Below are 21,858 nucleotides of genomic sequence, written 5' to 3'. Positions count from 1 at the left end.
CAGCTGTGCCTTATTGACAAAACTATGTCTGACTCCACCACAACAGATGGAGAAATGCCCCCTTTCAGCTAGCAGCAATAAACATACATTTATATACTTATTTCCCCTTTGTTTTTTAAAGGGTGAACTGTGTAGTGCTTGCTCAGCCCACGGGGGCCACAAAAGGGCGCCAGCGTGCCAGTCAGCATACCAGTTTATTTATTTATTTGTTTATTGTCTCTGACATACTCCGTACTCCTGTCTGCTGTTGATTTGTAAATGTTTGTAAGGTCTGTAGACTGTAGAAACCAGATTGGCCTTTGGAATAAATAGAGTTATTGAAATTATTAACCCAATCAATGATAAAGATGGAATCATGATTTTAACCGTTTATTTACAATAACCTCAGGGTAGAAAACCGCCGCGTCACGTATAATGACTACTGAATTTTATGCTGTATTTGGAATATTTTCAGGGTTTTACCTTGCTGACAGACAGCCCTTACTGACGGGGATTTGAAGATGTTATATCAAAAAAAGCAGACACCACTGAGAAAAACAGCCGTTTTACTCCACTGAGCTGCTGCTCTACCGCTGCCTCCATCAGCTGCTGATGAAGGTAGAGAAGACGACAATATTCAGATATAGTGAAAACTGAAACGGATGTTAATGTTTTTTAGGTGGCCAAAATATGTTTTGCTGCGTCAACAGCAGGAAATCGTTTAGCTTCCGTGCCGATGTTATGGGACTGTAATTTATTTATCAAAGGAGGGGCTGGGTGTGACTTTTTTGTTTAAAATATATATAAAATACTACCTTTTCAAGTTGTTTGGCCCTCCTCAGTGCTTACATTTTTTTAATGTCTGACCTGTTCTGAAGCACCTCGTCCCCCCTCATAAGTAATGAACATCCATAAACACAGAGGGAGCACATGCAGAACGTCAAGTCCGACTGAGGTGTTTATATGACAGAATAGCTCAACTTCCAATTGAATTATCTGGGTGTGTTTGTCCAATTTTGAGAAATTGAATTAATTCCGAATTCAGTCAGACTAATATGTTTACATGTACTTTAAAAGTCCAGCTTTAGTTGGACTAGCACATCAATTTGACTTTTTCTAACATGATGTAAACATGCTGTGTATTTTCAAGCCTTTTTTGAGCATAGAGCGCCATCTTGTTGGCTCGGAAAGTAGAAAACACAAAAAAGGACTTATTTTCAATATACTACATACAAAATAGATTTTTTTTTTGGGTGATTACCACAAAATGATTAGCGGCAACATTGATTGTGACAGTGGAAATAGCATGTATTTTCTCCATATGACAAATATGGTCAAAATGACGTCATCAGGTAGAAAATAGCAAAAATGACAAATTTCAAGGCAAAAGCTCAGAATGATACCCAGAAATAATACAATGCATGTTTTTATGCTTTGATGGCTGTGGGATCAAAAATTACAGTATAAATGGGTTTCAATGGAGCTTTTTTTTTTTTTTACCATAACAGTCTGAATGTAACAATTTAGTTTCCACGGTGTATTTTAGACTCATTGTAGGAGCTGAGCTGGAAATTCACTGATTAAACAGAAATACACAATCTTGACAAAATGTATGCCATATGCATGAAAATAGACAAAATAATAAAAAAAAGAAAAAAGAATGAAAAGGGTGTAAAGTGTGCCAAACAGTCCCTAAGGGTTGAATCCTGTGTTGGAGATGTACTGTTGATCTTTATATACAATCTATGGTTGTCGTAGAGGTTAGAACATATGATATTTGTGGTCTCATGGGTTGGAGGACTTGTGTTTCTGTGTGTATATAAGGGCATAAAAACATTGCACGATCAATGATGAGAACACACGGAAAGTGCGACTTCCGCCAAGCTGTTTTTACTGACCATGCCAAACAGATACAATCGATCCAGCCTTGAAGATATACAGCGACACACAGCTACAGCAAGTACAAACCCCACAGAGCGACTCCCCGCTTACAGTGCAAACATTTTAAACACTCAATCAAGTCAGTATGACTCAACAACTCGAGCAAAATTTCAGCTTTCTGTTTACACTTTTAGGGTTTACATTCCCTCAAAAATGATAAACTGACAATCAGAGCACAGTGACACATGCCAAAGCAAAGTGAGACCGCTGATTAGCCACAAAAAACCCAAACTCTTCCAAAAATTCTGAACTGCTGTCCATCACTCGTCTGCCCCCTTGTGATGTTACTGTATATATCCGCCGTCGTTCGTGTGTGCATATGTGCTTTAGAGTTGTGCTTAATGAAATAAGAGTGCAATCAGTGCTCTAAATCTAAATGCATGTCACTGATCTACAACTACACTACAGTTAAAGTTTCACAAAGAGCCTGAAGATGGCTGAATCAGTCAGAGATTTTCAAACTTTCATTTTTTTTTACTCCCCAAGAGCACTGAAACAAGAGCCTGATTCTTCATGTTATATTCATACTGGGAGATTCATGTCCCCAGACAGACCCAACAATCCAAAAAATAGTGCGGCGGAACATGATAGCTGTGAACCAAGGGAAATCTGTTTTTATATTTGATCCAGAAACAGCAGAAGTGTTGTGTTTATGTGTACAGACTAGTAAGCATCCTGTAAATCAGAGACTGGGACTCTTGGCATTGACTTGTTAAGGTTGTGACTGACTAAATTACAGCTGTGTGTCCAGTTTTTAAGCACATCACACTTTTTTTTTCATGTTTTACTTTGTAACAATTTAGATTACAACTCCCTGCACCATAGATTCACGCTAACTAGATAGAGATGGTGTGCTGGCTGTGCATCCAGGTACAACTTTTAATACAAAGCATCATCCAAAAAAAAACACAGTTAACAATGCTGAAATCTGCAGGAAGTTATAATTTCCCCGCTTTCTGACTGGAGAAACTGCACAAATGAGAGCTATGATGTAAATTGTAACAGCTTTTATTCCTCACCAAACAACCACTGTCACCCCTTTTTGAAAAACTTGACATCTTTGTTTTAATGCCCCCCCCCTCCCATTTTTCTTTAGAAAAAAGAAAGATTTTTTGAATTTCAACATCAAGATTTGGCTAAACTTTGTACAGCTTGTTCAGAATCGTTACAGCATACATCAAATATGAAAACAACCTTTGTTCGAGTTCTTTTTTCTTCCCTGCACTGTTTTCTTTTTTTTTTTTTTTACTGACTCAAAAGACTCCCAGTCCTGCTCCTTCTCTCTTCTTCTCCTCTTCTCATCTACCGGCAGGCTTCCTCCTTCATCTCCTTGTTCTTCCTCACTTCCTCGGCGTGTTTGTCCTGCCAGACAAACACAGAAACACAGAAACATCAGAGCCATTAGCATTCATGAATAGATTAGCATTAATGAGGGAGAAAAAGGCAACCGCTTAGTGACTGCTCCTAAAAATTGGAACAGGGGAGAGCTAAAAACTCTTTTCCACATCATTAAATATCCATGATTACTGATCAAGCTCGTGAACGATGTTTAAATAGAAAAGTGAGCCCAGTTGATGTGAAAGTTTGCCCCTTTTGCACTCCAGGCAACAAGTTTAGTCTCAATAAAAAAGTGCTGGTTAAAGGAAAAGTTCAGAATTTCTTGGTATATATGCTAAAACAAAAAACTTAGGTTTCAAGGGGTTAAACAGCAAATTTCCAGGCAAAGAAAATAATTACTGAAGGGAAACTTGATATGTCTATCCACATGACTTTTTTTTTTAAATTCCACATCTTTTTTCCACATTTTTCTTTCAATAAAACCCCCCCATCATAATTCATATACATGTGCATGAGAATGAGAAATATGAAATAGTAAAATGGTACTTTAGCAATCATGTTTGGTGTTTTTGGATATGTGAAACCTTGAGTTTGAGAACTAAAGCCCTTTTAAAGCTCTCTGTAAAGTTCTGAGTGAACACCTTCTCCTGCAGCCTCTCCAGCATGGCGGCCAGCAGCGCCTCCCTGTTCTCCTTGTTGGCCTCCATTCTCTGCTCCAGCTTCTCCTTGGCGTTCTTGATGAAGTTGTTGTTCTCCTCGAAGGCCTTCTGGATCACCTCGCGCTCATGCTCCCTCTTCTCCGCCAGGTGCTTCAGCAGCTCCGCCTCCTGGCACTGGAGGGGGGTACACAGAGAGCATCGAGGGTTAATCTGCTGCACGTGAGAAATAGAGTAGAACATGACTGCAGTCTGGAGATATCAGGCGGTAGGAGACGCGGAAAGGTGTCATGGATGAAGACACCTGAACTTAATTATTATTGGTATCTGCAGCCTGCAGAGTTTCCACAGACATGCTCCACTGATAGAGGGTTCTGTCCGGGTTTTTGGTTTTTCGGGCTCTGAGGGGGTTTGTGGTCAGGTGACTCTGTGACCTGCAGATAAAAACGTCTCCATTACTGCTGGATACACACACCTGTCAGCTCACAAACTGTGATACAGACGGTAACAGGCCACGTCATCCCACCATGACGTCACCCACCCAGCCTGTTGTCACTCCGAAGGCGTCAAATAGCACCACTCTGGGGGGGGCTCTGTGGATAGAGCAGGTGCACCATGTACTAAGTCAGTGTACTTGCCGCAGTGCCCATGGGTTTGCTTTAAGCTCATGGTCCTTTACTGCATGTCATCCCCTCTCCCCCCCCTTTCTATGCTTAAATTATGTCCTGTCCCATAAAAGCAAAAATGCCCAAAAATATTCTTTAAAGAAAAGAGAAAAGAAAAAAACAAAACGCTGCTCTGTGGGTGCTTTCGGCGTACGACCATGACACAAAAAAACACCTTCCGCATCCTGACAGTGACAATGCGCCCAGACAGAATTGGTGGCGTTGTCATTGTAGGCTACACTGGTAATAACGCTGCCAACCACGTAATGGAGAGAGTGTGAGTGTGCTGACAGTTTAGGATTAGGAGGGGCAGATGGGCAGTCTGAAGTTAGCTTCCCATGTGGCTGTGTGGGGTTTTTTTCCATCTTACCATGTGCCTCTTCTGCCTAAACCTAACCATCCCTGACTTTGTTGTCTGAGCCCAACCATGATGACAGTCCGTGTTGTTGTGTAAAGATAAAGATCATGCTGCTTCATTGCACCATGTGCATTTGTTGACATCACAGTAACAGTTGACATCCTGGAGTGTAAACAGCTCATGCAGAAGGATACCTGAATCATCATGAGTAGACGCAGAAGGTCACTAGAGCGGCACCATGCGACGAGCTGGGATGAGAACGTGCTGGAAATCCAGTTCTCCCTCTCTAAGAGACTCAGTGTCTGTACAGTTGTGTTTCTGTTGAGATGGGTGTGTGCCATTTAATTTGCAGAGGCTGTAACCACCGCCTCAGGAAACAGTCATCTTCATCACTGCTGATTATTTTGCAGGTTTTTTAACGACCGAATACAAGGAGTTAAAATGATGACTTGGTCCTTTAAAGGTCCTAAAATCATGACTTCAAACTTAATGTATTTCTCATTGAATATTTTTGACAAAGATAACGCAATTAAAATAGATACTGAAGAATTTAACAATCATAAACATAAACTCTGGATCATCAGTGGCTCGTTCCATAACGCCAGTTTACAAAATAAGCCAAGCTTATTTTGGTTCGTCTGACTTAGTCCTATTTTCATTTTATTTGGTTCAGTGAAGAACGTTTAACATAGCTGAGGCTCAGCTATGGAAACTCATGCTGGAAAACTAACCTGACTAACTAACTAACTAACCTGATCCAGGTTAGGCTAACTCAGGCTAACTGTTGGGCTCACTGTCAGGCTAACTGTCAGGTTTCAAAGGGTTAACCCCCTCTTTTCTGCATGTTTTATGGAAGAGGCCTTTAGAACTATGTTAGAGTGATTTCAGTGGCATCACTGTTATAAAAATAAGCCCCGCCTACTACAAACTAGTGAGAATGGTACAGAGAAAAAATTAAAATAAAATAAAATAAAAACATAAATCTCTAATGTAACAGAACCACACCTGGCTTGACTTTCGTGGAAACAGTGTTCTATGGAGAACATCACTCCTTATAGCCTACGAAGATGCTGACAAGCTCAAAATCTGTTTTCAGGGTCTTTAAGGCACAAATGATTATTAATGGGAACATGTGATGTTGCAGGTGCTGTGCGACTGTTGTGTTGCAGCTAGGACATATTCTCTGTGTCAGCTCTTACTCTCCGCTCCTCTCTCTCTCTCTCTGTCCTCCGTCCTCTTAGCTTGATGAATATGAGCCATTGTGAGCGTGTCCTTTCATGATTGTCCTTGTACTTTCATGTCCCCCCTTTCATCTTCCCACCCTCCCTCCGCTCGTGCTTCCTCCCTTCCTGTCCATCAACTCCAACACTCCCTCCCTCTCTCCTTTCATCCATTTCCACCCTTTTTCCTCTTGACTTTATAAATCACGCTGCCCACAAAGAGCACTGTCACATGTTTGACAATGAGCTACAAATAGCAAAGTTTAGGGTTACTCTTTAAGAGTGAGGGCATGTCTGCTTGAGTTTCCTCCGGGTATAATGATACAAAAACACCAGTCCAGCTCGTCTCTCCTTCTCTCCTCCCCTCACCTTTCGCCTCTCCTCTGCAGCCTCCAGCTTCTTCTGGATCTCCTCCAGGGACGGGTCACGGCGCTGCGGCATGGAGGCGTTGAGCTCTGGCACACCGTCAAAGGACGGGGGCTTCAGGATGACCTCGAAGGCCTGGCCAGATGTCCGCTTGTTCAGCTCAATTACCTCCACGTCTTTGATGACGCACCAGCCCAGGTCCACCGCATCTGTGGTGTTGCATTGTGATTGTGTTTAGATTGATCTACCATACATTTTAATACATGGAAACACTAGGAGAAATCATCAGTGTGTGATTTTTGGTGCATTGTGTGGTTTGTTGTTTACCTATATGCCCTCAACATGTCCCTGCTTTAAAAAACAAATTCCTACATTTCCCAGAATGACTATTGTATGGCCCTAAGGGTCAAAACACTGCAACATTTCCCAAAACAAAAACTTTCAGAACACTTAAACATTTTCCAAAACATTTCAACATTAAAAAAAACACAACAACTTTTCACAAAACACGACATTTCACAAAACACATTACACTTCCCAAAACACAACAGCTTTTTTTAAAAAAAAAAAATACTGCAACATTCCACAAAACAAAACATTTCCCAAAACACTACAAAATTTCACACGACAAAAGAGCAATTCCCAAAACAAAACTACATTTTCCAAAAAAAAAAAAAAACTTCAGCACCTCCCAAAACACTTCAACATTTCACAAAACACTACACCATTCCACGTGTTTGGTAGATGTTGTGTTTTTTGAAATGTTGTAGTGTTTTGGAAATGTAGTTTTATTTTTTGATATGTTGTAGTGTTTTCCAAAATGTTCTTTTTTCATTTTCTAAAATGTTTTGTGCTTTCTGAAATGTTTCATGTTTTCTAAAATGTTGTAGTGTTTACTGGAATGTTGTTTTGTTCTCTGAAAAGGTGTAAAGTTTTGTAAAGTATTGTAGTGTTTACTAAAATGTTTGTTTTCTAAAATGTTGATTTGCTTTTCGAAATGTAGTGTTTTATGAACAGCTGTAGTCTTTTGGGAAATGTTTTTTGAAAAGTAGTGTTTACTGAAAGGATGTGGTGTTTTGACACATATATTTCTCCCTGTGTGATTGTTAATGTACATGTGAACGGGGTTTATTTGCACCTTCTGCCTTGTACGTAGGTTTGTCTGCAGTCTGTGGGTTCAGGCAGGAGCAGAACAGAGACACCAGGGGGAGCTCTTTGACCTTCTCCTTGTAGGCTGAGGACACACACACACACACAGTTACACACATGCTCTGTTATCCTCGACATTGTGTTGACTCTAAATGATGAACAAACATTGAAGGATGGATGATGTATTTCATCTTTTCTGCGACTGATCATTCTCATTATGCTGTTATTACAGTCATAATAAAGACAAGATACATGAGTCAGAAAATAACAGTGCACCGTTATCATTCCCACAGTGGAATCATGAGCAGAGTGTGGTGTAGAGGACGGGGGGCCGTGATGTGACTTTGTGTTTACCTGCCAGAGTCATCTTCTCGGTGCGTGTGTGTAACTCTCCAGGGATGCTGAAGATCCGTCTCAGTCTGTCACAGAGACACAGAGAGGAAGGACTGAATGAAGCTCATCCAAAGGTCATATAATGAATGTGAGAAGCAGTGGAGAGAATTTAGCTGCAATGCACTTTGTGTAAGCACCTCCCATTAAGGTTTAATTCAGCCAATGACAAAACAGCTCTGCGCCAAAGACTAAATGTGGCCCCAAACGGAGGGAGAGTCTTGCCAAGGACAGTTTGTCAGTCTGGTACACGGACAGGCTGGGAAAACCAGGCCAGAGACGCAAACAACAACTAATAACATCGTCAAATACATCTGTTCATGTGACATTTAGAGCATTCAGACAATATCTTCTTATTCATGTGAACTAAAATAGCACATGCATCTTTTCAAAGGAGATTTTCGACAAACAAAGTTGACACGAGTGCTTTAAAGGTCTTTTAGTTGAGTGTTTACCCGTGATACTGTTGTATATCACTGATCAGTGACGCTACTCTCACATCAGGGATTTCTTGTGTTTCTCAAAAAAGCCACTGGCTAGTTCTCATACCACTTTTCCACCAACATGGGCTGCCTCTGTTCTGTGTTCCTCACCTCATTTTGACAAAAATAACTGAGATGAATATTTGGTTTTCAGCTATAATGCAAAATATAGCAAGTTTTTCTTGACCTGAAATACGAACTGTGACGACATCAGTGGGCGTGTCATATTTTACATGTTGGAAAGAGAGAGAGCCAGCGACAGAAATGGTCAGACTAAAAAGAGCATGCAGTGGTCTCAGTAATAGTTGGTTCATGTTTGTTTTTTGGGGGTAAAAACAGCTATAGGAGAACAAAAGCTGCAGTCCATTCTCATTCTGAAGTCATCAAATGCCACTGCTTATGTGGCGATGTTGGCCTCAGACACTAACGTCTAAAGATACTGTAGAATCATCGTAAGGGTTTCTGGAGCAACTTTACCTACTTCAAAGGTGCACGGAGAGGAGCAATTTATCAAAGTCTTAGAAACTCCAGCAACTCGTGCTTTGGCCTTCATCCCCTGATGAATGGCACAAGCAGAAATGTGTTGGTGTGTTGCCTAATCCTAACCTTCTGTACCAGCATGTGCTTTTGTTGACGCCCCAGCATTGGTTGCCATGTGATGTTGTTGTCTAAACATAACCACACGCAACAGCATCCCATCATGTGCTTGTGTTGACATCACGGAAGCGACATCACGGTACCGGCATCCCCGAACTATTTGTGGTGTTATTATACTCCGCCAGATGGCTGGACAGTCCCTGCTGCACCCTACCATACTGGAATGTGAAGTTGAAATGCTGCCAGTAACGACATAATATAAGAAGCATGAATGTACTGCAGGGTAGGCAGGAGAGGTAGAGGAACAAACACCGGACTGTCATGCGAAAGTCGGGTGTTTGCTTCCCATTTGAATGTGATGTGATTTTCTCTACACCTGACCATGTGCCCTAGTTGCCTAGTCCTAACCATGCAAGAATGTGCTTTTGTTGACTTTCTGTTGTGTTTTTGTTACCACATGCAGTGTAATCCCACCATGTGCTTGTGTTGACATCACAGCAACACAATCCCACAATATAAGCTGCAGATGAAGAAGAATACCTAGAGTGTAATATGTAGACGCACAAGTCCACTGCAAGGCGGCAACATGTGACGACTCAGGATGAGAACGTGTTGGTCTTAATGAAAAGTCCATCATCACTAGATGTGTTTTCATTAACCCTTAAATTGTGCAAACTGAAATTACAAATGTGTAATAAACTCAATGGAACCACCTCAATTATGAAAAAAACTCCCATTTATTGCAAAAAAGGTTTTAAGGTCGCATGAGGTGGTATTTCAGGTGATTTGGAAAAGCCATATTTCATTAAACTGCATTGGAAACACTTTTTTGTCTTTTCTAGGTCACATGATGCTATGGCTATGTGCTTGTCAATAGAAACTGGCTCCCTCATGTTGCAGCAGGAGCTACAAGAGGTGTTATTGCATCACATAACTCTTAAATCACATAACACATAACTCTAAAAGTTGAGCGGATCATCCGGATGTTTTGAATCCATAATTCCTCTTTGAAATCGTGGACTATCACCTCCCAGAAATCCCTTATACATGGCCGCTCCAACGTGTCAGGGGCTTGCCTTTATATTATGGCTCCATAACACGCCTACGTGGTCTTGGATTGGAAATAATGACAGCTAGTGCAGTGGCTGCAATATAAATAAAGCTGCTAATGTTTTGAACATCCATCACCATGGTTACTGGGATGTTATTGTGAGAGAAGAATTTACAGAACATCATTCAGTGGAAACAGTCATCTCACCATTTGTTTTTTTAATCAACATTTTGAAAATATCCCTTAAGTTTTGTGCAAATTTGTAATGGAAACCTGCCTACTGTATGTGCACTGAGGGTTTCCAGTTTCCACATCACACCTGCTTCAAAATGAAACATGACAGACGACCAACGTACTTTACTGCTAGCAGAATCCTGCTTGTGCGGACACGCCTTCCTCCCAGTGTCGCAGTCTATCACAGCAGCAACTCAGGGCCGATCAGCAGCAGAAAATCATTGAGAAGATGCAAGAAAGGAAGAGGGAGGTACAAATAACAAAGCAAAGCATCAACCGCCGCAGCAGCTTGTTTCAGCGCTCGCTGCAAACCTGTGTGCTGTGATTAAAGTCAATATGTGACACTGACTGTGGCCTGTTAATCATAGCAAAGAAAACTCATTCACATCTGACTGAGGAGGGAGTGAAATTCAAGAATAACTCAATTAAATTCAGATTGTGAATCAAACCAAAGTGCACCGAGAGAGAGAGGAAGCAAAGCGGCCGAGTGTCTCCGCAGACCGTCCACCACCTGCTATCACTGTCTGTCAGATGGTCTTATTAACACTGAATTGATGGACATTTGAGGGAGGCTGCGAGTGGGTCACTCTCATGCTGCGTAGATTCCCGAAACCTTCAGACTGAGATCAAAGAGATGCTCATATAGTGAGACCGAGCAGAGGCAGTTTTGCTTACGCTCCATTTTCTATTTTTTCTGTTTCTTTTTTCTTTTTTTTACTCGTTTTCAGGCAATTTTCTTTCACTTTTTACTAATTTCTTGCTAATTTTTGAGTCATTTTCTTTTTCGCTCATTGCCTTCCACCAGTGTTCTTGAAGGAAATCAAGCCAATCTGCTCAGGTTTATAGGGGTTAACTTTTCAGGTCATTTCCTTGTTTATTTCTTTGTTTGTTTTCACATTCTTTTTCTTTACTTTTTTAAAACTGATTATCAGGTAATTTTCGTATAAGTTTTTCTTGCTAATTTTTGGGACATTTCTCAATCAAGACAGTTTGCCCACATCTCTAAGGGTTAACTACATAAAGATAAATTAAAATAAATACATTTTAAAAAGCTGGACATAACTTTCTGCATTATTGCTGCTCAGAGTTCATGAAATCAACAAACTCTATTGAATACTTTATCAAATTCTCCAATGGGCTAGTAGCAGATATCAAGTTGTGGATCCAGGAGCACAGTTCATTAACCTCTTCACAGCTGAGTGAACACTCTAATGAAGTTTTGCTGTAATTGTGGAACTCCGTATCATCATCACTCTCATCATGTGACACCCACATTGATCAGGTGTTTAAGCAGGCGGAGGAGTAAAAGCAGAGAGCTGATGCAGGACTTAAGTTCATAAAACAGATTCCCACCACAGGGTGAGACATCCCAGTGGTGGGAATCTGTTTTCTGATGTGGGCTTGATTTCATCAAATGTCCCACCTGCTCTCAACCACACCCCCCTCATCATATACAGTATACATAGATGATGATCCAAACAGCACCACAGCTTAAGGTGTGTTTTGGTGGAATTTTTGATGGTTTAGCTGGTCGTACCAGTTTGTGATGGTCACTCGAGCTGGTTTATCCATTGAAGTTCCTGTAGAATTGAAACCAAATAAATGTAAAACAAATAGTTTCTTTTACAGTGTAATTATAGTGTAATAGTGTAACTTTATAGTGTTTTTATGGTGTAAGTTTTGTAGGTTTGTAGTGTAATGATCTATCCATCTATCTATCTATCTATCTATCTATCTATCTATCTATCTATCTATCTATCTATCTATCTATCTATGATAATTAGCTGCCAGTGTGTCCTCATGGAAGCTGCCTGAGGAGCTGCAGAGAACTAATGAGAGTAGCTCTGACACAAAGTGAGAGGAAGAGACGTCTCATTACAGTGTGCAGCACACACTCACCTGACCACCCTGACATACATGGCTCCCTGTGGGGCCGACACACTCAAGGACACACAAACGTACGCACTGTAGACACATGCAACATTCATGTACAGATACCTGAATATATACCATTGTGCACCTACATGCTAATCAGGCAGTAAACGGAGTGCCTTGCTACACTGGTGGAATGCGCACACACACACACACACACACACACACACACACACACACAGAGCTGCTTCTCATCTAATGAAACCACCCAGACTGCAGATCAATGCACTGCTTCCTGCACCAGAGAGAGACAGCGAGAGAGAAAGAGAGACAGAGACAGAGACGGAGAGAGAGAGAGAGACAGTGAGAGAGAAAGAGAGACAGAGACAGAGACAGAGACGGAGAGAGAGACAGCGAAAGAGAAAGAGAAAGCACAGGGACAATTTGGGTCGCGTTGATGGGAAATGTGCTGACAACTACATCAGAATTAATTTTTTTGTGATATTCATGGAATAATTGTCCTAGAAGATCAGTGTCTTTCATGTCTGCTCAAGGTAATTTTTGCTTTGTAAGCGTTTTTTTCTCTATCAAAATCAGACCAAAACACATACTATAAAAAAAACTATTTGTTTAAACTTTTTTTTTTTTTAAAAAAAAAAAGCTAGTGTCCATGAATTAGAGAAGATAAGCTGAGGTAATGTTGGAATCATTCAACGTGTCCTCTGAAAATAAGCCAACTTAAAAATTTAAGGCAGCCTGCACACTCGTTTTTTCAAGTTAAAACACATTTATTTTTATAGTGTGCAAATATCTAATGGTTTTAAGAGCAGGAAGTTGTAAAGTGTATACTTTCATAATTTAAAAAAACAACATAGCAAATTATTTGTCTTACTGAGGCTACATACTTATGTATGGAAGCCCTAAAAGGCCATACATTCATACATTTTTTTTCTTCCGGTTTTTCCGAGATAATGGGATAATTTTCTTTAGATAATAAAACTATGTTTTCCCGAGATAACAACATAGTTAATTAAAGATCTTGAGATAACAAACCAAACGTGCTAGGCCTAAGATTTCCGTCACACGTGACATGTCACACCATGCTGACTGATGGACGCCCGGGACACAAATGCAGAAAAGCTGTTTGTTTTGCGATTTTATGCTGTTGGTTAGCTTAGTTTAGCATAAAGACTGGAAATAAGGGGAAACAGCAAGCCTAGCACTGTCCAAAGATTATGAAATCTGCCCACTAGCACCTCTTAAAATTAAAAAAAAATAATTAAAAAATCGTCATTATGAAGGGGTTGTGCAGAGACACTGCTCGGACCCATGACAGAAAGTGGTCCAAAAAAAAAGAACATTTAGATTTTTTGTAAAAAAGCAAATTAACTTATCAAGAAAAGATTTTACTTAGAGTGCGGTAATTCTCACATTCTTCCTTTTCTATTTTTTAAACCATCAGAACAAACCATCAGAGCGGAGGGAGGAGTGTCGGTGGAGCTGAGCCTCTAACCAAAGTCTGGTGACCAAAACCCAAAAGAAAGACAAAGAAAGGTGGGTCAATGTGAGTGCTGGAAATGAACCTGTTAACTTGATGTTTGCTCCCTGAACATTAGCTAATATCTTCACAGAGAAGTCTGTTTACATTCTGCTTTTCTTTTAATCAATATAGCCAAACTTTTAGCAAGTTATTCATACTAATCCAGCTGTCCCTGTCCCTGTCCCTGTCCCCGCTTGTTATCAGATGTACTGTAGCTTCATCCTCAGCAGTCCTGTCTCGCCCCACAACCCCCACCCCACCCCAATGGACCAGCCCGACTCCCAGCTGAAGAAGCAGGTGAGCAGCACTCTGTAAAAACATGTCAGATTATGGGAACTGAAATTATGGTTATGATATTATTTCCAGTGCTGGAAGACGTACTGTTTTACTTAAGTGAAAGTAGAAATACCAGTGGTATTTCTTATTTTTGTTTTTTTTTTGGTATTATACCACAGTTTAAAAATACTGCATTACAACAGAAAGTCAAATAGTTGCTAGAGTTCATTAGTATTAACAACAAAATGCACTTCAAGTATCGAATGTGGAAAGTACTCATTATGAACATTATGAAGAATGGCTCCTTTCAAAGTATCATAACCACATAAATATTTCTGTGGTCAGAACATGAGCTCCTTAGGTTATCATAGAGTATCATATGATTCTGTTTGTTACTACTGGGCAGAATAATAATTACATACATATATATACATATATATATTAGGGCTATCAGCGTTAATGCATTAAGACACTGTACAGGGTTAAGTTTTAAAGCTAGAGTCTGATATCATATGAAACTAGAAGACAGATAATATCAATATGGACTTTTAAATGCAATATAATGAAACTGAAAGCGTGATTAAAAAATGTGATTAATCACAATTAACTTTTGAAATTCTGCGATTAATTGCTATTTTTTTAAAAAATGAATCATTTGACAGCCCTAACTTATGTATATATATGATTCACAAGTATAAGTGCCGAGTAAATGTAGTGGAATAAAAATATACAATAGAATATGTTTTATTGTACACTTTTACAATACAATATTCAGATATAATGGTTTAATTTTTCATTAAAAAGTACCATATTTCGTAGGTCGTGTCATTTGAAGCCCTGAATGAGTGGGTCGGGTTATGGTATTTATGCAGGATTTACAAGGCCTGTGTTGATGGGGCCCAATGTGACATCTTTTCATGGGGCCCAAAATTCCTGGCCGTGTCTCTGGGGTTGTGTACCAGTCTCACTTTTTTGGCTGGGGTTAGTAACTAGGCAACTATCAGATATTCCAGGAAGTGACTTGTGGTTGCTAAGAAAAAGTCTGCCACATATGTTCTGTAACATGATCAGTTATCGTTTTTACACCTTGGATTTTGGAGGAATTGCTGCAGCCAGACACATAACGTAGTCTCCTTTCATTTTTATTGAGAGTATTTCTGGAAAATGATCCAATTTTGTAAAGATGGCTTTGAATGTAGGGCTTCATTTTACAAAATCTAAAGACACTAAATCATCTGAGTGGTCAGTTAGTAAAATTTGTTCCATTATTGCAGTAGTTTGACTCTCAGCAGTGCCAGTAGTCTTTTTTTTTTTTGTTTGAGTAGATAACTCATTTTTCTGACGGTGGATGTCTTAGTTTTATGTTCCATATCCAGTGAAGCGGTGCAAGTTTTCAAGAAATCAAAATGAAAAAAAGTGTCTCTGTTTCCATGGATACAGTACTTGATGCACCACTTACATACATTTTCATATTCTCGCATGAATCCTGAGCACCATCTAATGATGTTTACACTCCTCTGATCATTCTCAATGTGATATTTCGATTTCATATAGAAAGAGCACCTGTAAGACACTTAAACTTTATATTAGAATATCAACATTTGTTAACTTAAACCTGCATTTAAACCTGCAGGAGCCGTGAATTCATTTAGAAAGGAGAAAATTTTATAACATTAATATTCATTTGGGATGGTTTACATTTTGGTATTCTTACCTGTTTTTTGTTAGTGTTTTGGGATATTATTATAGATTAGTTTCATAAGTTATTGGGAGAGTTGGGTCACATGGATATGGGCACTGTGTTTCCCCTGTGTCTGGGTGACAGGAGGGAGGGTGAAGTGGGTCACTTTATTTTTTGTTGATTTCACTTTTCTGTTGATATTTGGGATTATTTTGCACGTCATAATAAACTGATTCCTTTTTTTCAAATTTTATTTTTCTATCTCTGCAAGTCTTTTGTTGGCGTGTCAGACAGATGACGGGCCCAGCCTCAGCCTCTCCATGACTTGTAGTTTGTTTCCTGTAGTCGCTACAGAACCTTAAAAGCCTATGCAAATTGGTGCGATGAAGCATTTTTTTTCCAAATCATTTCCTTATTTTTTAAAATATTCTATCTTTTGTTTTTACATATTTCCTGGTATTTTTTCTTGTACTTTTAAAAATTGTTTTCTTGCAAATTTTTGTGTCTTTTTTTCTTTTTTCGCTCATTGCCGTCTTCCCATGTTTTTGAAAGGAAAGCAATTGGAGCCAATTTGCCCGTGCTTCAAAGGGTTAATGAGTGATTACTTAGTAAATCCTCTCTTACCTCACAGCTTAACTTGAAAAGGCACTCTGCGAACACAATAACAAAGCTGAAATTAACAGTAAACGCAAGACACTTTGCAGGCTCAAAACCAGCCAAAAATATTAGACAAATAGGAACTTTTGCAAACTAGTGTTTCTTTCTGTCCCGCCCGTCTCCTTTTTTCCTGCTCAGTCACATGCACACGCTCACACACGCAAACACACACCTATACACCACAAAAACACGTACTCCCTCACTCCCCTTCTGTTTCTCTCTCTGCTTCCTAATAACAGACACAAAGCTGCATGTGCACATATGGAGGATCAATAATAAATGACAGCCCTTACACACCTACAGTTAGAGGGTACACCGAGTCCTCCCTCGCTCTCTGTTCCTCTTTCTGCTGTCAGCAGGAACCACTGCATCATCACTAACCTCACCCTCGCCCCATTACGCCCTACCAACACACACTGTCTCACACACACACACACACACACACACACACACACACACACACACACACACACACACAGAGGAGCCAGCCTTCACTTATGCAGTAAAACACAGCCGTGAGAGCCCAAAAATGAGCTAAGTGTGTTGCAGATGTGTGCCGCTGTGTGCTGTGGTGCAGACTCACCCCCCGTCCGTCCCTGTCTCTGCTTCTGATGCTGATGCTGCTGATGCTGCTGATGGACCGGTGACTACGGCTCACCCCGTCTGGCTGCAAGGATACAGGCGCCGGGCAACAGCATCAGCAACAGCATCAATGCTGCCTCCATGACATCATCTTGGAGAGGCCTCATTGGTCCGAGACACTGCCAGCATCCAAGCCTCTCAGCCAATGGGAGGCGAGAGGGACGATGGGGGGAGGGCTGTCGGGTCTTTGTGTTGTACTGCAGGGTGGGCGGCGGAATCACTGGTTTATTACATGCTGCAGGAGTGTGTGTGTGTGTGTGTGTGTGTGTGTGTGTGTGTGTGAACGTATATTATGCATGATGGAGAGTTGAGTGAAGTAGTGTGAGAAATTGGGGAAGACTGTGTACGCATTCGTGTGTGTGTGTGTGTGCTTGTCTCAGCAGGGGGCCCAGCCAGGAAGCACGCAGGGCACTCAATTATTTAGATCTTAACTGTATACACAAGAGCGACTCGAAAACCTTTTGCAGCGTGAAGCACATGCAGTTCATCGTATTTAAAATTTCTGTCTGTCATCACGACGCAAACACAGGAGCTTCGACTGCTGCTGTACTTTGACAGCTACTTTAAAACTACAGCCTTTTGTAACCTGTTTATGCTTCGAGTCAATGCGTTATCATGATATCAGAAAAAGTTGGACTATTGCATCAGTCAGACTAACATGTAAACATGTTAGTCTGACTGAAATCATACTAAGCTGAATTTCTTGACTGATACACCTAGATAATGCAGTTTGGGGTTAATTTACTCTTCATGTGTACTTGTATACAGGGACAAGGACAGTAGTCCAAGTCAGTGGTCTAATCGAGCTGTAACACTGCATTTAACTCCCAAAAGTTTTTGGTGAAATGGCATTTGTGTTAATTTTGTGTCTATGGTTGTATTGTGTCACTTTAATATTACACACACTCGCGTCGCTCTGCGCACAAAATCAAAATCAATCAATCAAACTCAAGCCTTAAAAAAACCCAACTTGTACATTTATATTATTTTCTATTTTTATTGTCTTAATTTTTACCCAACATCAGTCCTGATAAATAATAGATATCAGTTAATAATTGATTTTCAGAATTTCAACACTTTAAATGCTAAGTTTTTGTCATGATGCCACTATGTTTTTAGATATTTTTCTGTATACTATATGCAAAGTAGATTTTTTTTGATGACAGTATGGGATGTGTCAGTGATTAACAGAAACATTGATTGTGACATTGCACCTAGTGAAAGTATCATGTCATCAGGTTGAAAATAGTAAAAATGAAAAATTCCAAAGCAAAAGCCCAGAATGACACCCAGAAATAATACAGTGGACGTTTGTATGCTTTGATGGCTGAGGGATCAAAAATTGCAGGTTGAATGAGTTTCAATGGAGAGTTTTTTTCTTTTTTATTTATTTATTTTTTGCAGTTAAAAATATGAATGTAACAATGTAGTTTCCACAGTCTATTTTAGACTTATTGTAGGAGCTGAGCTGGAAATTCCAAGATTAAACAAAAATACACAATCTTGCCAAAATGTATGCCATATGCGTGAACACAGACTAAATTATCACAAAAAAAAGAAGTAGAAAAAAGAAAAGTGCATGAAAAGTGCCAAACAGTGCCTTAAGGTTAAGTTGATTTTATGTTGTTTTTTTGTTTTTTTGGTATTTCGTATCTTTTTGTTGTGTATGTGTTTAGTTTTGTGTCCCTTTGTAGTCATTTTGAATCTCTTCCAGGTCAGTACATGATAATTTGATATTTAACATTCAAATTATCATCACTGAATGATTTTTACGTGTGTTATGTGACTTTGTTTTGCAGATCTCCTTCTCACTGTGGTTGAATTGAAGTTGGATGCTTTGCTGAGCATGCGTTTCTAATAGGAATTTAAAGCAGCTGTAATCATTCCATCAAAACTTGTCATGTGAAAAATGTCACTCAGTGTGACAAACAGACATATGGTTATCATCCAACTCCACAGAATCTTGATTCATATTTGATCGGTGCTGCCTAGTTTGAAAAGCAGTGATTGACAGCTGTGTGAGAGACTCCTCGGCACTGACTGGTTGGTTTTGATCGGATGTGGGCGGTTCTTGCTAATGCCATTATAAGCAGGAGGAAGAGGAGGAGGCACATTATTTTTTTTACAGTGATCTATCTCCCATTATTTTAGAGCACAGCAACAGTTACAGCAAATATGGCAAAACAGTATTTTCATAACAGTAACCAACCATAGTTTTAAACCTTTGAAACCTGGAGTGACATCACTTTCCTTGTGCTGTAACTTTGTAAGAAATGTTCCACAAATTGCAGGGGAAAAAATTAAATGCTAGGGAAAATGTCAAGGGAATAATAAAAAAGCTAGGCAAAAATTATTTATATATTTAAATGATCATAAATACATCTTAAAAATTATTTTACAAAATTCTTATCATTTTTGAAGTATTATTCCCCAGATTATGTACTCTTTTTTTGGGGGGTGACTTTCTTTTTGTTTTCTTTTCTTGGACTTTTCACCATTTTTTAATGTTTTGATCATTTTTGGGTCAGTTCTTCTTCCCTTCCTGATCCAAAGCCGCCACTGGCAGGTTTAAAAAATAGAATGTCACTGAAGTACCAGTGTCTTCTGTTCCTCTTGCTTTTGTAGATAAAAACAAAATCATTTTTTTGATGATGACAGCCTGGGGTATGTCAGTGATAAGCAGCAACATTGATTGTGATGGAGGTTTCACTGGAGCATTTTTTGAATGTGACAATTTAATTTCCACAGTGTATTTTAGACTTATTGTAGGAGCTGATTACAGATTAATCAAAAATACACAATCTTGCCAAAATGTATGCCATATGCATGAACACAGCCAAAATTATTCAAAAATGCAGAATGAAAAGTGCGTAAAATGCACCAAACAGTCCCTAAGGGTTAAATAAATGAAGACCGTGAAGTAACAACAAATAGCTGGATGTTGGAGGACAAACACTGGGGAGAGATAAAGTGACGTGTGTGCTGTTGCCGCCCTTTGATCCTGCATTCAGCTCACACGACCAACATGATGTCATCACGCTGTCCGCAGGCACGGCACATCAGAGAGACACAGAGGAGAGAGAGAGAAGAGAGAGAAAAGATCTGCATGAGGTCACATCAGGGTGTGTCCTCTCCTCTCCTCTCCTTTCCTCTCCTCTCCTCTCCTCCCCCCTCACCAACCATCACTGACGGTAAGCGCACGTGTGACAAAAGACATCACACATATCCTGGAAATGAGATCACCGGGGAGAAAGAGAGAGAGAGAAGAAAAGAAGCATGAAGGAGTGAGAGGAGGAGGAGGAGGAGGAGGAGGAGGTAGCGGCGTGAGGAGAAGAAGGAGGAGGAAGAGAGATCAAACAGATTATTTTAGGGAATCTGGGAGAACAAAGATAAGAGGGAGGACCGGAGTTGAGAGAACATTGGGAGGGAATACCAAGTGAAACAGGGAGAGCGTTCTGGGAACACCCAGGAGAGAAGCTGGGGAGAGATGATGGTTAAAAAAAAATAAAAAATTCTCTGGGGGATGAAGGAGGACGAAGAATCAGACATTTTTCAGAGTATGAATGTAGCTGAATAGTGGGATGAAGAAGAGAAATTAAGGACAACATCTAAAATCTGTGCAGATCTAATCAACCGAGGAAATATTTAGATAAACTGGTATGAATAAAAGTAGTGGTCGACAGATTACAGCAGATTTTCGGGCCGATATTTGGCATTTTGGTGATTGTCTGTATCTGCATTTTATTTTAATGATCGCCAATAGAATTAATTCATGAAAAAGTGAAAAAAAGTGTCAGCATGGGAGGAACTTATACTTTGTAAAACCTCAGGGAGCTGTTTTGATATATTCATTTTTAATTAAAATTTTCACTTGACTGATGAAAAAAGTTGCTGGGAACTTCTTGCATTTGATGTTGAAAGTTTCAGTTTTGATTAAACATTTGCAAACGGTATTTAAGCAAAGTTTTGTGGTAGAGTTTGTTATATTCCAAATTATAAATTTTGACATAAATATTTTCATTTTTTTTGTAAATGCATATCGGTTCCAAATACAGGTTATTGATCTCATTATGTACTAAGAATCGGTATCGGCCCTGAAAAAACAATATCAATATCTTTTTATTCAGTTGTGAACTTTGTAATCCAAATTCTAAATATTGACAGAAAGATTTTCTTTACTTTATTGTAAATGCGTATCATTTCCAAATATCCATTATCAGTCTCATTAACTACTAATAATCGGTATCAGCCCTGAAAAAACTATATTGGTCGAATTCAGCCGATGGCCTGCTTCCTTAAAATCTGATTTGACAATATATTACAGTAATATATTATGATTAAAGGTGCAACCTGCCATGAATGGGACCTCGCTCCTTCCCACATGTTGTGGTACTGGTGGTGTGCTGGTTGATGCAGCTTTTGTTTTCTGTGAAAGTTATGCAAGAAGAATATTGTATTAAATTGTATTAAATCTTTAAAATTTGCAAGAAATTAGTAAAAAGTACAAGAAAATTACCTGAAAATTTGTAATATATATATATATATATGAAATAAGAAATTAATGAAATTAATAAGAAAAAAAGTTTTTAAAAAAAGAAATCAAGGAAATAACCTGCGGAAAGGGCTTAAAAAATACCTCTGTAACCTAATTTCAAATGTAGCTATGATATTTACAAATGTAGTTTTGGAGAGAAATTGCACTAATTGGCTCTGAGTTCAAAGGTTTAAGCACTTGTAATAGGCCTCTGAAAGCAGCACTAGAAA

At 39.4% G+C, this 21,858-nt stretch overlaps 1 protein-coding gene across 1 annotated transcript; it reads right to left on the bottom strand.

The window, feature by feature from the left end:
• Positions 1 to 1,847: 1,847 nt before the first annotated feature.
• Positions 1,848 to 17,178, bottom strand: stmn4 (stathmin-like 4). Its single transcript, XM_042504069.2, has 6 exons — positions 17,036 to 17,178; positions 8,027 to 8,091; positions 7,662 to 7,757; positions 6,527 to 6,732; positions 3,900 to 4,091; positions 1,848 to 3,282 (listed from the first exon to the last, which is right to left on the bottom strand). The coding sequence occupies exons 2-6, from the start codon at positions 8,037 to 8,039 to the stop codon at positions 3,223 to 3,225; spliced, it is 567 nt and encodes a 188-aa protein (XP_042360003.1). The 5' UTR covers positions 8,040 to 8,091; positions 17,036 to 17,178; the 3' UTR covers positions 1,848 to 3,222.
• Positions 17,179 to 21,858: the final 4,680 nt, after the last annotated feature.

Source organism: Plectropomus leopardus, chromosome 16, assembly GCF_026936395.1.
Source record: "Plectropomus leopardus strain MGB_pleo_1.0 chromosome 16, ASM2693639v1, whole genome shotgun sequence".
Lineage (NCBI taxonomy): Eukaryota > Metazoa > Chordata > Actinopteri > Perciformes > Serranidae > Plectropomus > Plectropomus leopardus.
This window is presented reverse-complemented; position numbering and strand designations above follow the sequence as displayed.

What these genes read in the sequence shown, in the direction of transcription:
- stmn4 (XM_042504069.2), bottom strand. An exon ending in CTGCAGAGGAGAGGCGAAAG is followed by an intron (nt 4,092 to 6,526) that starts GTGAGGGGAGGA and finishes ACCCCCCTCCAG; the next exon opens with TGCCAGGAGGCGGAGCTGCT. An exon ending in TGGAGAGGCTGCAGGAGAAG is followed by an intron (nt 3,283 to 3,899) that starts GTGTTCACTCAG and finishes TTTGTCTGGCAG; the next exon opens with GACAAACACGCCGAGGAAGT.